The sequence below is a fragment of the Camellia sinensis genome, chromosome 1 (assembly GCF_055761805.1).
Source record: "Camellia sinensis isolate YWXY chromosome 1, ASM5576180v1, whole genome shotgun sequence".
In the NCBI taxonomy this organism is placed as follows: Eukaryota; Viridiplantae; Streptophyta; class Magnoliopsida; order Ericales; family Theaceae; genus Camellia; species Camellia sinensis.
In genome coordinates, this window is record NC_138961.1 from 31,499,656 (window position 1) to 31,518,042 (window position 18,387).

General features: G+C 32.4%; 1 protein-coding gene across 1 annotated transcript; it reads right to left on the reverse strand.

Annotated features, from left to right (window-relative positions):
• Window positions 1–2,546: 2,546 nt before the first annotated feature.
• Window positions 2,547–17,621, reverse strand: LOC114266513 (uncharacterized). Its single transcript, XM_082867252.1, has 5 exons — window positions 17,487–17,621; window positions 14,290–14,496; window positions 13,854–13,878; window positions 13,690–13,748; window positions 2,547–2,818 (listed from the first exon to the last, which is right to left on the reverse strand). Exons 1-5 carry the CDS (start codon window positions 17,619–17,621, stop codon window positions 2,774–2,776), a joined length of 471 nt encoding a protein of 156 aa, XP_082723378.1. The 3' UTR covers window positions 2,547–2,773.
• Window positions 17,622–18,387: the final 766 nt, after the last annotated feature.

Below are 18,387 nucleotides of genomic sequence, written 5' to 3' on the forward strand. Positions count from 1 at the left end.
CATTCTAGGTAAGTTTAAAAAAAAAAAAAAAAGAAACAAAAGAAAAAAAGAAAAAGGAAAAAGAGAAGACATAATTGCATATAAAGAATCATAGTAGTGGCGCATTTAATATATTTTAGGATAAAATGACAATTCAACCCCCTTAAGAACCAATCCATTTTAATTGTAATTTTTAAACTGCTATTCCTGAATCAAAAGATTGCAACACTTGTCGATCCATCACTTATTGATCCATGATATGTCTGGTAGAATCATCTCCAATGATTTATTAAATTTATCATTAAATTTAAAATTTGATAAAAAAAAGTTACTTTTTATTCCTCTAACGGTTCATTAAATTTATCATCAAATTTAGGATTTCACTTTTCTTTCATCAGCTGAGGATCAATGTGCCTTTTATCAGATCACTATTAATTGCCATTGAATTTTTACTACCGGATGTTTCCTCGGATGACCACATCAAGGAAAAAATTTGTGAAAAAATTACCCTGATCGGTTGACTGGCCAGTTGTCAGCCCGGTCGTCTACCCGGTCGACCGTTGATCTGATGAAACAACAAAATCTTCCGTTAGAGCACTTGATATCAAAATAAATTTTTACTCAAATTTACTAAAAAAAATTAATACACCGTTAGAGAAACCTAAGGTTTACAAAAATAATAACTGCCTTTTATTGTTTCAATAAATCTATCAGTATAGAAATCAAATATACATTACCCACCATCATAAAAGTATTCAAAATATAGGCAGCATTGCTTCAATCTTAACGGAATGTGTACCCATACAAAATTTTCTACATACTCTTCTTATGTTGTATGTATTTTTTTTTTTTTTTTTTTGGGGTTAGCGCGTAAATCACTATGATTTTTCAAGATTTTCACAAAAGAAGTATAGTATCACTAAGAAGTACATTATTTATTCAAGTTGTAGTCATAATCTCAACATGGATAATTATTTAGCAGTTTTATAGTACTATGCAATGCAATCTACGCACATTTAAGGATTATTTTGGATGACCTAAATAAGTACATTTTTTATTTTTTTACGAAAAGATGTGTAAAAAAGTAGAGAGGTGATGTGATGAAAAAAAAATAAAAAGATAAATTATTTTATGTATGCCAAACTTGGCCTTTATAGTTCTTAAGTTAAAATGACAATTCAATCTCTCAAGTCAAATCAATTTATTTTAATTTGTTTCCTTAACATTAAAATGTTGCAACACTTGTACAACCTCTTTCTCACAAAAGGACAAAATAAATTAAAAAAGTCAAAAAATAAATTTTTTATCAATTTCTCAAAACACATCTTGTCTTGCGGGGTTAACAAAAATAATATTACCTGTTACTAAGTTTAGATACATTAAAATCAAATATATATAAATTTTTTAAGAAATGTTTGGGATCTCCTTTTTTGGGGGTTTCATTACCCTTAATTTGATCTTGACCCTTGATATGTGTGTAGGGTCTACTCATGTATGTGTGTGTATCATATTATGAGTGATTGTAATGAGAGTGAGGATTGTAGAAGTTATGTATGTGTAGGGTTTTCTATTACAATTGAATTTTTTTTTTTGGTATTAATGATGGTTTAGAGCGTTGCAAACAAGCTACACGAGAGACCAAGACCTTCTTAATTTTTATTTTTTTTAGGTGGTACCAATAAATTTTTTAGAAGAAGCATCAAGTGTAAGAAAGGTCCTAAAAAAAAAAGACAAGAAAACTAAAATTTTGTTTTGTATTTAGTAAACTGTTTATAATTACCAAAAATTGTAAAGTTATTTTTTACGAACTTCAATACACTACAGGAAATCGTATTTTTGTTGATTAAAAATTTAACCAACAAAAGTAATCTATGACTAATTTTTGTGATCACCACTTTTCTCGCCAATTGAGGGTTGGAAAAAATAATTAGCGACTAAAAAAATTTTCAGTCGAGAAAAAATTATATTTGCCAACTAAATTTTTAGTCGCTGAATGTTATATTACCGCGACTAAACCATTTTGTTGCTAAAACACTTCAGTCGCCAAAAGTGATATTTTCTCAACTAAATATGTTAGTCGCCAATTGTCATATTTCTTGACCAAAAATGTTAGTCGCCAAAAGTAATATTTGCGTGACTTAAACTTTAGTCGGCAACAGACCTATTCGCAACTAAACACTTTGGTTACCAAAATTAATAATTTTACTGACTAATTATTTAGTCGCCAAATGTAACCTTTCGCCTATCAACCTTTTGCTCGCCAAATGTGAATAGTGAAACACCGACTAATCACTTGGTCACCAAAAGATAAAAACCAAACCAAATTTTGGTCGCCAAATCAAATCTTTTTGTTTATAAAAATAGAAATAAAATATAAAAAGAATTTCATTTGACCTGTATGATATATAATAATCCATCTAAACCATTCAATATAACTTGTAATTTGCAAGAATCATTCAAACCAACAAAATCAACTGAATCATGAACATCCAACAAAATACAAAAATTAGCCAATACTTAATTTGTTTAATTAAAATTATCAACTATTATAAGTTTTCATCTATAAGTAATTCCAAACCACATAACCGTCCAATTAAAATGGTCATGTAATCTATATAATTATCCAATTCACATCCATCTAGTATAAAAATTTAAAACATAACAAGTAGTTGTTATTATGTTTTAAATTTTTATCCATATGCATCTATCCAAAAATATAACTAGTCGTCTATCCAAATACTTTCCATACACATTTATTCAAAAATATAAAATCCTTCAACAAATGTAACAAGTGTCAAATAGTCATATACAATTCAACTCCATGCACGAGTCCATCCATCTGTACAAAAGAAAAACAAAAATAATGTCAAGTAACTTTTTTATGAAAATATTTGCACATCACTCGGAGCACTATGATTTCAAGCATATGCAACCCCTAAACAAAAACAACTAATCTGAGAGCTGAAGTACTTGTAATTTGAAGGATTATAATATTATTTCAAAAATATAAGAATAACGATTGTACATTTTCTTGTATCTTTTACTTGTCTCTTTGCTTTCAAAATCAAAAAAAATACTGCCACTACTTTCTAGACTTTTAAAAAATAAAGACATAAAGGATATCTCAAATTTCTTTTGACCAGAAAATTTGTAGAGCAGGAAAGCTTAGAAATATTCTCACAAATATAGAAATGTTCAACTTTGTAACTTTTAGGTGTTTTCGTATCTTTGATAGTCATTAGATGATTAGAATTTGCTTCACTGCAAATAACGAAGAAAAATAATGATATAAGTAACACAGATTAATGACAATCATTAGTTGAATTGAAAATATCACCCTCTTTGCACAATTGTTGCTTTGAAATTAAGATGACTATAAAATGATACTAAGGCCTCGTTTGGAAATCCTCCATTTTAGTTAAAAAGTCAAAAAATTACTAAATTAGCCAAAAAATCAACAACCCATCCTAAAAAGTCAAAGATTCTTTTTTCTCTACTTTTTGCACATCTTTTCGTAAAAAACCAAAAAGTCATCCCGAACATACTAATTTTTTCTAGCTCATATTTTAGCCAAATAACTAAAAAATTACTAAATTAACCTGTTCCCAAACAAGGCCTAATTCATTTTAGCATGAAAACAGATTAGACACTTGTTATTTTAAAATTTCCTTGTCCACCCATTTTCAGTCAACACCTTGGCGTTCTCTATGATTATTCCGAGGTTGTTGATTGAATTCAAAAGTGAGTAATTATTCTATATTTATTCTGGAAAAATTTCCAATCATAATTATTCAAGATAAATTAATTTTGAGTGCCCTTTTTTAGTAGACTTTCAAGATAAAACACCCTAGGCATGGCATCTAACAAGTAGTAGCATCAAACATTCCATTTTCATGATTTTTTTAAATTACCTAATATTGAAAATAAAATACATACATGGAACATCACAAAATTCCGCATCTACGAACAAAATAACAAAAAAAAGCTTTTAAAATTAAGAACACTGTAAACTTGTTTACTTTAGAAAATCCTACCCTTTAATTTTTACCACAAAATCAAAGAGATGAGATGAGAGGATTGAGTTTTACCCAAAAAAAATTGAGAAGTGTTGGAACAATCTTCTGTGTAAATAAAATAAACTGAATCAAAATTCAAACAAATAAATAAATAACGTACCGAATTTATTTATCGAAGAAAATTGAAAGAGCAAGTCGAGTGTGTGACACTCTGTCCTTAAGACAGATTCGCCCCGCTACGGTGCTTACAGTTATGTGATGTCTAACTCCCAGGATACAATGATTTTAACCAATTTGTAGTAACACTCCAAAACAAATTGAACGACGAACCAAACATGTATTCTAACTCTCTGAAATTTATTCTAAAACTAATATGAAGAGTAATGCACCAAAGACAAAAGTTGGATAGCACAAAGAAATTAATTTCAGGCTGTTTTTTTTTTTCCAATAGAATACTGCTAGAAATGTTGGTATATAAAGGCATACAAAGGTTGTCCGAACAGGTAAGTATCTGTAACTTCAACCCTTGAACAGATTTAGTAAAGAAACTAGACAGATCTGCAACTGTGCAGATTTTGAATCTGTCCAGAATTTCAACAGATTGAAAACCTGTTTGGACAGAAATTGACTTGATGTTTGATATAAACAAAATCTGCTGGAACAAGTCTAGAATATATAGACCCGAACATGTACTAATCTGAATTGAACAGATGCTGTTTGAAAATTAAACAGATCTGGAAGTTACAACAAATAACTGCACAGTAGTTAAATCTGTTCGGGACAGATCAAATTTGTTTGGGTGTAACAGATTTTGAGACCTGTTTGGACTGATTAATCTGTTCAGAAATAATGGACTGGAAGAGGAAATATATGGACAAAATAAATTCAAATTTGAATTTATTTCGGTTCAGAAAATAAAATTTTTTCGAATGTTGTCCAAAAAATTAATATTAGAACCGACTCGACCCATACCCGCGCCCGGTACGGCCGGACAGCCGGCGGCGGCGCGCGCGTGTGTAGTGGTTTGGGCTAAGGTTCACTTTCTCCATAACTCCTCCCTTCTACAAACTTAGGGTGCCCCTTAGGGTCCAACCCAAGTGTTGTAGTCTAGAGCTTATATACACAAAAAAGCTCTCTTAAAGTTTCAATGTGGGACATCCCATTTCAAGGAAACCCACATTTCATTCTTTAAATGTTCATTCCATGAACCCGAAAACGACGTCATGTTTCCATTCACTCATAAATGGTTTTGACAAACCGTCTTCACCATGTGACTTACCACTCGGCAAGGAACACTTCACCTCTTCGAACCCACCCCAAAAGACGTTTGGGGCCATTCAATTTTGGGCTCAAAGTTGGCCCAAAATAAGCCATATAAAAATCAATTTTTCAACAATCCTCCACATGAATGGAATTTGACAGAGAGAAAATGCAACAACATGATCTAATTACAGAGAGCACAAAAATTGAAAATATTTTGCATAGGATGGGTAGCCTTTGGCTTTGAACCTTCCCTTGTGAGACACTATCGGATTTACTAGCTAACCAGTGAACATGATGTCTTGAACTGTTCAGCCGTTTGTGCAAACCAAGACAACAGAACTCACACGATATATCCCCAGACACAGTTTAGTTCTCACTATTGTGTTCATTTTGGCCCTAAACAACCTGGTCTTTCATAAGTGCTCTAGAGAATTGTAACCCTTCACAATTCTCATAGAACCGGCCCAATTCACACTCATATAGGTGATTCTTATGAAGAGTATCCTGCCATACTCTACTAGGTTTACCTAGATATAAAAATCATTAAAATTTTACTTAACCTAAAACGCTGTAAACATCACTTATTTCATCATAGAAATGGGTAGGAGTTGGACTCCCCAGCGATCCTTCTGAGTTATTCACAACTCGGTTGTCCCTTTGAGCCTAGATCTTGAGATCTCCAGTCAACTAGGTTGGGTTGCCGTTGTGGTAACTCTTATTTAATAGACTTAAGTCCCATTCCCCTCGATGAATTCTCAACTAACTCTCTTGCTAACCCTTTGGTTAGTGGATCCGCTATGTTGTCTTTAGACTTCACATATTCAATGGAAATAATTCCATTAGAGAGTAGTTGTCTTACGGTATTATGTTGATGACGAATGTGTCTAGACTTACCGTTATACATATAACTCTGTGCTCTATCTATTGCTGATTGACTATCGCAATGTATGCATATAGCAGGCACCGATTTTGGCCACATTGGAATATCTTCGAGGAAGTGGCGAAGCCATTCTGCCTCTTTCCCTATTTTGTCTAAAGCTATGAATTCAGATTCCATAGTAGACCTAGCAATGCAAGTTTGTTTGGAAGATTTTCAAGATATAGCCGCCCCACCAAGAGTAAAAACATACCCACTGATAGATTTTGAGTCTTTAATATCCGATATTCAGTTTGCATCACAATAATCTTTAAGTACTGCTGGATATCTAGTATAATTAAGCTCAATGTTACAAGTAAATCGGAAATATCTTAGAATCCTGATAATTGCTTTCCAGTGTTCTACTCACTGCATAAGCTATATGCGGGCGAGTGCAGTTCATCAAGTATATTAAGCTTCCAATAATTTGGGCATACTCTAATTGAGAAATACTTTCATGTACATTTTTAGATAGAAACAAATTAACATCTACAGGTGTTCTAGCAAGATGATCATCATCTTTGCTGAATTTGTCAAGTATTTTCTCAATGTAATGAGATTGTGACAAAGCATATTCTTCTGATGTTTTGGTAATTTTCATACCAAGAATTACATCAGCAATGCCCATGTCCTTCATGTCAAAATGTTTATTTAACATTTTCTTGGCAGTTTTAATCATATCATTATTATTACCTATGATGAGCATATCATCTACATAAAGACATACAATGACATAACCTTTGTCTGTGTTTTTAATATAAACACATTTGTCACACTCATTAATTTTAAATCCATTTGACATCATTGCCTTGTCAAATTTCTCATGCTATTGCTTTGGTACTTATTTTAAACCATATATGATTTAACCAATTTACACACTTTCTTTTCTTTTCTTGGAACAAAAAAACCTTATGGTTGTTCCATGTAAATTTCTTCATCTAACTCACCATTTAAGAAAGCGATTTTCACATCCATTTGATGAATTTCTAGATTGTATAGAGATGCAATGCCAATTAGCATTCTAATGGATGTTATTCTAGTAACCGGTGAGTATGTGTCAAAATAATCAAAACTTTCTTTTTGTCTAAAACCTTTGACCACAAGTCTTGCCTTGTATTTGTCAATTGATCCATTTGCTTTCAATTTTCTTTTGAAATCCACTTGTACCCAAGAGGTTTACAACTTGGTGACAAATCCACCAATTCCCAAGTGCCATTTTGCAAGATGGATTCAACTTCACTATTGACAGCTTCTTTTTATAAAGGAGCCTCAAGACTAGACATAGCCTCTTTAAAAGTTAAAGGCTCATTTTCTAACAAATATGTTAGAAAATCTGGACCAAAAGATTTTGAGGTTCTAGCACGTTTACTACGCTTAAGTTCCTCTTCTTCATTTTGATCTAGCTCTTGTTTTTGCTCTTGATCAAGTTCATGTTCTTGATCCTGACTAGTAATAGCATCATGAGATCTTTTATTACTACTAGTCTCTTGTCCAATCTTATTTGAAAATACATGTTCAAAGAAAGATGCATTTTGAGACTCAATAATAGTATTTACATGCATTTCGGTATGTTCTGATTTATGAATCAAAAACCGATACGCACTACTATTCTTAGCATAACCAATGAAAATGCAATCAATGGTCTTAGGACCTATCTTAGTCTTTTTAGGACTAGAAATAGCCACTTTAGCCAAACACCCCCACACTTTTAAGTATTTGTAGGATGATACTCTTCTATGCCACAATTCATAAGGTGTTTGATTCACTTTCTTTCGGGGTACTTTATTTAAAATATAATTTACAAAAAATATTGCTTCCCCCCACAAGCTCTGAGGTAATCTAGAACTTATTAACATGGCATTAATCATTTCTTTTAAAATCCTATTTTTCCTTTCAGCAATTCTATTTTGCTGAAGTGAGTAAGGAGCTGTGGTTTGATGAATTATTCCATGTTCTTTACAAAATTCACCAAAAGGTGATTCATATTCACCACCTCTATCACTTCTGAGTTTCTTGATTTTCGTACCAAGTTGATTTTCAACTTCATTCTTATATTGAATGAAAGTTTCTAAAACTTCATATTTGGTTCGAATTAAATAAACATAACTATATCTAGTATAGTCATCTATAAAAGTGATAAAATATTTTTGCCTACCTCTAATTTGAATTGATTTAAAATCACAAATGTCACTATGAATTAATTCAAGTGGTTCCGTACTTCTTTCAATTGAATGAAAATGAGCTTTAGATAATTTTGCCTCAATGCAAATTTCACATTTATGATTTGCATCAATGTCAAATTTAGGTAAACATCACTACGCCAAAACAGGGCATTAACGGCGATTTTTTTAACGGCTGTGAAAACCGTCGTTAAAGGTACTATTAACGGCGGTAACGAAAACCGTCGTTAAAGGTATCATTAACGGCGGTTTTGTTACCGCCGTTAAAAAAATCGCCGTTAATGCCCACTTTTAACGGCGGTAACAATACCGCCGCTAATGCCCAATCATTATCGCTGTTAATGACGGCGGTCTTTGCCGGCGAAACTCCGGCGAAACCATCTACAATAAAGTAAAAGTAATGTTTAAATATTTATTTAGGGAATATATTTCATGAAGAGTGGCTATGGTAGAGTGGTTAGTGTGGGTGGATGAGAGGTAAAGGGTTCAAGACTTGGGGAGTGCAAGAAGAAAGAATTATTTTTTGAAAAATTTGAACCTATTTACGGCGGTAAAAAACCGCCATTTTTGGTCCTATGTTACCGCCGTTTTTGGTCGATTTTTAACGATGGTAATTTACCTTTTTACGACGGTTGTACTTTTTCCGACACGCGCATAAACGGCGGTAACAAAACCGCCGTTAAAGGCTTTAACGACAGTTTTACAATTTTGGCGTAGTGCATTCTATATTAATTAATCTATGCAAAGATCCATAATTAATATGTCCTAGTCTACCATGCCACAAATTTGAAGACTCAAGCAAGTAAGAATAAGATGTATTTTTATTAATAACTGAGGGTACAACGGTCATTACATTTATCTTGAAAAGGCCATCAGACATGTAACCTTTTTCTACATACATCCCATTCTTAGTAAATACAAATCTGTCACTCTCAAATACTAGCCTAAACCCATTCTTAATCAACAAAGATCTGGAATCAAGATTCTTGCGAATGTCCGGTACATGCAGCACATTGTTGAGAGTGAGTTCTTTTCCAGATGTCATCTTCAAAACAATCTTCTCTTGTCCTTCAACTTTGGAAGTTGAGGAGTTGCCCATAAAAAGTTGTTCACCATTGTCCACTGTAGAATAAGATGTGAACATCTTTTTGTCGGCACTGATATGGCGAGTAGTACCAGTGTCCACCCACCATTCTTTAAGATTTCCGACAAGATTTGCCTCGGAAACAATTGCAGAAAGATTTATGACATCTACACCATTGAAAATTTTATCCGTTTTGGTCATTTTGGCTTTAGCAACCTTCTTACGTGATCTTCATTTGTTTTTACGTTTGTAACGACAATCTTTGACCCGATGTCCCTCTTTGTTACAAATGTAACACATGCCATTAAACTTGTACTTCTTAGTTTCCCCTTATTTAGATAGCATTTTCTTCTGCCATCTTTTAAAACAGTTCCTAAGAACTATCCTGATTTTTCACCATGATTCACTGGCACAGTCCCAACATAAGGAGGGGTTAGTGTGATGACAATCACCATACCAGTACTGATTTGAATATTAGTTTGACCAATTTTAATAGCCATAAATTCTAAATTATAAAACAAAATTATAATTAAAATTTACATTACACAGAAAATTAAACCAAATTCACAGAATTAAATTCTGTAAAAATAAAAGAAATAAGAACGTAACTTTTATTTTTCAATTAATTTGGAAATAAAATAAAATTTTATTTAACTAAATTAATTCCACACAGAAAATTACATTTCGGTTTCACTTCAATAATTAAAATACTAAAACAAAATTTTAATTAACAAAAACTTAGAAAATAATTTCCAAAAACCAAAATTAATTTCTGAAAAAATTCCATAAAAATATATTCTGAATTGTTAACAACACAAGTATATTACTACTAGTTGTCAAAGAAAATAGACAGTATATTATTACTATTTGTCAAATAGCATATAATCACTATTTGTTTTTCCAATTAGAATATTATTTTGTAAATCCACAGAAAATAATTTTCTTAAAAGAAGAAAAAGAAAAGGAAACAAACGAAAAATTCTGTAAAAAGAATAATTCGAATCTGTCTTAAAATTGTTGGAACAATCTTCTGTGTAAATAAAATAAACTGAAACAAAATTCAAACAAATAAATAAATAACGTACCGAATTTATTTATCGAAGAAAATTGAAAGACTAAGTCGAGTGTGTGACACTCTGTCCTTAAGACAGATTCGCCCTGCTACGGTGCTTACGGTTATGTGGCGTTTATCTCCTAGGATACAATGATCTTAACCAATTTGTAGTAGCACTCAAAAACAAATTGAACGGCGAATCAAACCTGTGTTCTAACTCTCTGAAATTTATTCTAAAACTAATATGAAGAGTAATGCACCAATGACAAAAGTTGGACAGCACAAAGGAATTAATTTCAGACTATTTTTTTTTTTCATCGAATACTGCTAGAAATGTTGGTATATAAAGGCATACAAAGGTTGTCCGAACAGGTAAGTATCTGTAACTTCAACCCTTGAACAGATTTAGTATAGAAACTAGACAGATCTGCAACTGTGCAGATTTTGAATGTCCAGAATTTCAACTGTTCAGATTTTTGAATCTGTCCAAAGTTTCAACAGATTGAAAACCTGTCTGGACAGAAATTTACTTGATGTTTGATACAAACAAAATCTGCTGGAACAAGTCTAGAATATATAGACCCGAACAGGTACTAATCTGAATTGAACAGATGCTGTTTGAAAATCAAACAGATTTGGCAATTACAACAGATAACTGCACAGCAGTTAAATCTATTCGGGACAGTTCGAATCTGTTCGGGTGTAACAGATTTTGAGACCTGTTTGGACTGATTAATCTGTTCAGAAATAATGGACTGGAAGAGGAAATATATGGACAGAAAAAATAAATTCAAATTTGAATTTATTTCGGTTCAGAAAATAAAATTTTCCCGAAAAAATTTAGGAAAAAATTCAAATGAATTTTGTTCAAAAATTAATATTAGAATCGACTCGACCCACAACCGCGCCCGGCACGGCCGGCAGCGGTGGCACATGCGTGTGTGGTGGTTTGGGCTAAGGTTCACTTTGTCCATAACTCCTCCCTTCTACAAACTTGAGGTGCCCCTTGGGGCCCAACCCAAGTGTTGTAGTCTAGAGCTTATATACACAAAAAAACTCTCTTAAAGTTTTAATGTGGGGCAACCCATTTCAAGGAAACCCACATTTTATTCTTTAAATGTCCATTCCACGAACCCGAAAACGACGTCATGTTCCCATTCACTCATAAATGATTTTGACGAACCGTCTTCACCGAGTGACTTGCCACGTGGCAAGGAACACTTTACCTCTTCGGACCTACCCCAAAAGACGTTTGGGGCCCATTCAATTTTGGGCTCAAAGTTGACCCAAAATAAGCCATATAAAAACCAATTTTCCAACAAGAAGTTCTCCAAGTGAACTATACTTCAAGAGCGTTGGTCCCCTAGCAATTTGATCATATATGGTGTCATTTTCTTATGACATGAACATGCACAGATACATACAACTATATATATATAATGGGTTCATACTAGAATACAAACCCTCAAAAGGATGTGTATCATGCAAGTTATGGCATTTATGGTATTGATTATCATAAATCTCATAATGAAATCAATTTTAGTCACAACTAAAAAAATAATGAATCATAACCAAATATCACATAAGGTACAACTAAAGAGCTTTTTAACTATAACTAAAATAATAATCACAATAAGTTATAGCTGAATCACAACCAACACTACAATTAATCATAACCAAAGACCACAAACGTATAAAATTCCCCATATAATATGCTTTTAAGATTGATAATAAATAATTCTTGTGAGTTTTTGGTGGTCAACTTGTTATGAACTTATCAATCCACATAATTATTGTGCTGGATACATTGCAATTGAATTTTGAGACCCAATTTCAACTTTTTGCAAGTGCAAATATATAAAATACATTAGAATGCTCACTTGTCTATTTATAATCTATGAGTCCCACATAGGTCTCCAACAAGGTTAATAGTTACTAAAGCACCACTATATGAGTGTGGGTCTGGCCCTTGATAAGCAGGGCTGGAAACAAGCTTCCCTTATCAAATATTTGCTTCAATAGACAAAAGTTGCCTTAATCGAGCTAATCCGAACCAAGCTCGAGCTTAGTTAATGTAGCTCGACTTGAGCTCGAGCCGAGCTTGAACATTGTAATACTCGGCTCAGCTCAACTCATTTGCAGCCCTACTTGTGACCAACAATGGTATGAAACTGTTAACATCAGCAAAAACTCAAAGTGATGGGATAAAAATGAAATTGTCAGTATCAACAACAATCACCACCCAACTAAATGCCACCTCCAAAATTAACTAGCAGATCCCCAGCTTATCTTTAATGAAATTGTCCCCATAGAAAGCATATTTCCAATATCACATTCTCAAATTCAATTAAGCATTTTGAGTAGCAAGTTTCATCTAACCATTACCATCCACTAACTTAATGAAGCTTCAATAACCTTCCATCTACACTACCTTCATGAAGGTTTTACTGTACTTCAGACCTGAGCAAGTGTCATCTACCAAAGGATGATCATATACCCTTTCACATCATGAATACACCAAGAGCTAAAGGAACATGTCATCAAAACAGGTCAAGTTCAAACATTAAACACCAGAAAGGCGCCCAAAGTCTTAACCAATGTTATAAGCTAATACTGAATGTGCTACATCATCCTATTTATGCCAAAGCTGGGAGGTAGTCTCAACCAATTATTTTGTGTCAATTTCTTTGCCTTGTAAAGGCTTCATTTTGATTAGAAACCTTCCTCATTGGTGCATCTGTTAATCCTAACCACTGACTTCTCTAAAAATACATCAATTTCCAAGCTCATTAGTACGCATACCTATTTGCTGATGGCTCTAATGCATCTTCTTATTATATTTTTATTCATCCGTCTATTAGATTTATCTCATCATTTAATAAATGATGCTCTAGATTTTTAGAGTTTAGACCAGTAACCATGACATGAATAACGAGCCATGCTGGTCCCTTGGACCATAAAATTTGAAAAATAGTAACGAATAGAAAGAAAACATGTTCAAAAACAAAAAAACAAAAACCAAAAAACTAGGGCCCCCAAATAAATGCAAACAGAGAATACCAGTATGTTGATTATAAAAATTGATGGAAATAAAGACAGATTACAATGTTTCCAGTAAAATGATAAATTGTTGAAAGTAAAAGTAGCTTTCGTCACTTGCAATAAAATAATAGTTTCTACTTAGTGCTGAGGCATACCTTTTCATTTTCTGAAACCTTCCCAAAATTCGGGCTACATTTGCTATTGGGCTGCTCACCTTTCCCATGCACAGGATGTATATATAAACATAATATCTGATTAAATATTCAAAATCAAGTTTGTTAAAAAATTACCGATTCAAGTTCCAAATATAAAGAAATACCATGGTGAATGGGCTCCAACTGCAACTGATTTCAATATTGACCATGATTTAGATCCAAAACCTTGCCCACATTGCAACAAAACCTGTTATGTTCTTTAATTTTGATGTTGTTCAACTAATTTTGTTATACATAATGTCTATGTTCTTTAGGTAAATCCAAGCGTGTATGGAGACAGAAAAACTCGATTATTTGTGTATTGGACTTAAAATCAAACCCATTTACAACATTAAACCCATAAAACTCTAGAAATCAAACCAGTTTAACCAAATCCATTTAAGAAATCAACACGAAATTAAACTGAATAAATCATTTCAAACCCTAGAGCAAAAGTGAGAAATGGGAACATAAAGGAAGAATATCAAACCCTAGAGCAAGAGAGAGCGATGGTGGAGAGAGAGAGAGAGAGAGAGAGAGAGAGAGAGAGAGAGAGAGAACCTGAATGTAAGCTGGAGGCGAGACAATTGTGATGTGCGACTGTGATTTGCATCTGTGGCGATGTGCGAGGTCGCATGGCGGTGAGCGATGGTGAGATGAGCGGATCGCGGTGAGGTTTGGTGGTGTTTGATTTTGTGAGAAAGAGAGAGCGCGAGCAAATGAGAACCTGTTTGTATTCCAAATAGATTTGATACAAAAATAGCAATGCTGTATACCACTAATTTATCATCACTAACCCCATCACTAGTGAGATGGTAATTAAAAAAAATAAAAAAAAGGCACAAAACACATGTGGCAGTGGGTCATTAGAGACATTACTAATTAGTAGTCTAAAGCATTTTTGTACAAAAATAATAAAATAATATTTTAGAGCACTAAATTGGTAGCTCTAGAGCATCACTAATGATGTGGCACAGTGGCCCCCACCAAAGTGATATGATGTTTTGACTTGAGTTTTTTTTTTTTTTTTTTAAACTCATTAGTGCTATTAGTGGTCCAAAAATTAGTGAGATGAATCACCACTCAAAATAATAATAATAATAATAATTAAAAATAATGGTGCCAATCCAAAAAAATTTCGTAGTTCAAAAAAAAAATCTGAAATTTTTTTTTATCTTTGGTGACTAAAATATTTTTTAGTCACTGAAAATAAATATTTGGCAACCAAAGATAAAGGTAAATTTTTATTTTTCATTGGGCGACTAAATAATTTTAGTAGCCAAACTAACTATATGGCAACTAAAAATATTTTGTAGTCGTTGAAAATAAATATTTGGCGACCAAACTTTTGGTCACTAAAGGTAAAAAGTAAATTTTTATTTTTCATTTGGCGACTAAAAAATTTTAGTAGCCAAAACTAATTATACAGCGACGAAAATAATATTTTAGTCTCTGAAAATATATTTTTGGCGACCAAAAGCCAAAGATAAAAAATAATAATTTTAGTATCCAAAACCAACTATACAGCGACTAAAATATTTTTTAGTTGCTGAAAATAAATTTTTGGTGACCAAATTTTTGGCTGCCAAAAATAAAAAATTAATTTTTGTTTTTCATTCAGCAACTAAATAACTTTTATAACCAAAACTAACTATACAATGACTAAAAATTTTGTTTAGCCAATTGTGACAAATTTAGCGACTAAAGTTTTTTTTAATCGCCAATTGTGAGATTTTTAGCAACTATATTTTTTTTAGTCGCCAATAATCAATATACCCTTATTAAAAAAATTTAGTAGTTAAATATTGTACTTTTGTTGACTAACATAATTTTTGGCCGCCAATTCTACAACTTTTGATGACTAAAATTGTTTTAGTCGCCAAAAGTGATTGCCAAAAGTGTATTTTCTTATAATGGTACTAAATGTCACTAAACATTAAAATTTTTATAAATGTCACTAAAAGAAAAAAAAAGAAACCTAAAAATCTAGCGAAAAAGCAGTTACCAAAAATAATATTACCTTTTACTAAGTTTAGAAACAAAAAAAAAAAAAAAATCAAAAAAAAAATTTATATATATATATATATATATATTGTGGTATTAAAGATGGTTTAGAGATAGCCTTAGTTACAAACTGACTACATGAGACCAAGACTTTCATGTTATGTTTGATTGGAGGATTTGAAAAGAGAAAAGAAAAATATGTGTGAAATTATTCACATTTTATTTATTTTTTTTATTTTCATTTCTAAATCACTCCTCAAATCTCACAATTAAACACTGCGTCAAGGTCTTTTCATAAAAATCACTGAATAAAAATAAAATATTTGCTCATGGCATTAGCAGCCACAATAACAGTATTTTGGCAACATTGCTTTCATTTTGAATGAATCGATTAAAAAATTTCTAAATACTTTTCTTACGTTTTGTTTTTCTTACTTTGTCTACTTCCTTTTTATTTTTTCTAGGTTGTTCAAAATATTTTTTAGACAACGGTTGATCGGTTATACGGAAAAGACTTTATCAACAGATGACAGAGCTAATTAAGAAGTGTCAAGTGTATGAAATGTCCGTAAAAAAAAAACAAGACAAGACAAGACAAGAAAATTAAAATTTTATTTTGTATTTATTAAACTTTTTATAATGTACCAAAAATTGTAAAGTTTTTTAGGAACTTCTTTACCAAAAGCACCTAAACTTAAAATTTTTTGAGTAAATTATGTAAATAGTCCCTATAGTTTAAACAATGTGTCAATTTGGTCCTTGTAGTTTTAATTTGATTGATTTTGCCCCTTAATTTAACGGATTGTGTCATTTTAGTCCAATAAATAACAGTTGTTAAGTTAATTTAACGGAAGGTCAAACAATGTGTCAACTTGGTTTCTGTACTTTACATGATGTGTTAATTTGGTCCCTATAGTTTCAATTTTCTCGATTCTGACAGGGAATAAATTGACACATTGTGAAAAATACAAGGACCAAATTGATACATTGTTTGACTTTCAGTTAAATTCACTTAACAACCGTTATTTATTGGACTAAAATGACACAATCCATTGAATTATAGGACAAAATCGAACAAATTGAAATTACAGGGATCAAATTGACACGTCGTGTAAACTATAGAGACTATTTCCATAATTTTCCCAATTTTTTGCCAAAGTTTTATAAATGTCACTGAAAGCAAAAAAGAAAGAAAAAAAAAACCTAAAAAACTAGCGTAAGTGCAGCTACCAAACTATAAGTTGCCTCGTATGCTACCTTTTTGCAACCTTCCCAACAACTAAAAGATCCATTCAAGAAACATTAGGATTAATTGAAGTAATGATCGTGCCAATATACTAATGTAATTAGTCGTTAGTCTTGAAAGTTATTTACTTTTATAATATTGTGTCGATACATATATTGACTACTCTCTCTTATACTATTATGTCATTCATTACAACAAATTAAAATTTTGAAGACAAAAATTTAGAAATAAAATTATTTTTTGAGATGAAATATTTTTGTGCCGTTTTGGAAACAATAGTAAAAAACAGCGTTTTGACCTAACGGAAAAAACGCAGAAGTTTAAAAAAACGCAAATATACCATTTGGAAAGATCTAAAAATGCAACTCTGTCAATTTACCAAACTACCCTCCGTCTTATGTAATTGGGGCCTAGGACAAAACACATTCATTTGCCTCCTCCCCCTCTGGTGTTGATTTCGTCCTCCTCCTTGAAGTTGCGCTTCCAACTCCCTCAAACAACCCAGGACCTTGCTGTTCCCCGCCGAAGCTGCTGCTGGAATTGTCGTCCACATCCTTGTCGTCGCCGGATCTGCACCATTAGGTAAGCCAAAAACCCTCTTCCGTTGTTGTCTTCTCACAAGTATTGACAGACCAATTTCCATGACAACAGTTGTTCAAAAATTAAGGGACCAGCTGCTGTATGATATATATATGTTGTAATGTTGCTCCATATTCATTTCCATTTGTGATTTTGACTTGTGTGATGTTTGTATTTCCGATCTTTGGCCGTCGGTGTTTTGTGTACTCATTCCTTTCGATCATGTTACTAGCCTTCTTTTAAAAATTTCAGTGTACCTATAATAGCAGGTTGTTATTTGCAATCATCATTTGAAGTTTTTGTTTTTTTTTTTCTTCTTTTTCTTGTTGTCTATAGAAAGTGGCTTCCCCTTCATCCACTGGGTTCACATATAGTAGATTAAACCTTTTAGTTTTTGGTACTGGGTTTTGTGTAATCTTTTGATTCCTTCCTCTTCTTCTTCTTTTCCATTCTTGGCAATGTAGATATTTTTTTTTTGGCTTAAGCATTATAGATGTTCATCAACACAAAGAAAATGTTATGTTGAACAGATATTTGAATATGACAAATGGACTTTATGGCCTATAAATGACCTTACACCTGGGCTGAACAAATGCATTTAAGCAAAACCTGAACAAATGCATTTAAGAAAAACCTGAACAAAGCTGGAAAAAATCCAACCAAGCTTGATCATTTGAGGCAACTTGAGCAAAACCCAAACTCAATAAGTTTGGGCTGGGTTAGCTCAGGCTTGTGGGTTAGGTACACAGAAGCGTCTATGTACTCATCTCTTTCGATCGATCAAAACTACCAAACATTGTGTTGCACCAAAGGCTTTGGTGCAACAAAAT

Coding starts and splice junctions, on each gene's coding strand:
- LOC114266513 (XM_082867252.1), bottom strand. CDS start 17,621: ATGGAAATTGGTCTGTCAATACTTGTGAGAAGACAACAACGGAAGAGG. Junction 13,879..14,289: donor CGCCTCCAGCTTACATTCAG/GTTCTCTCTCTC, acceptor TATTGAAATCAG/TTGCAGTTGGAGCCCATTCA. Junction 13,749..13,853: donor GTTGGAGCCCATTCACCATG/GTATTTCTTTAT, acceptor TGCATGGGAAAG/GTGAGCAGCCCAATAGCAAA.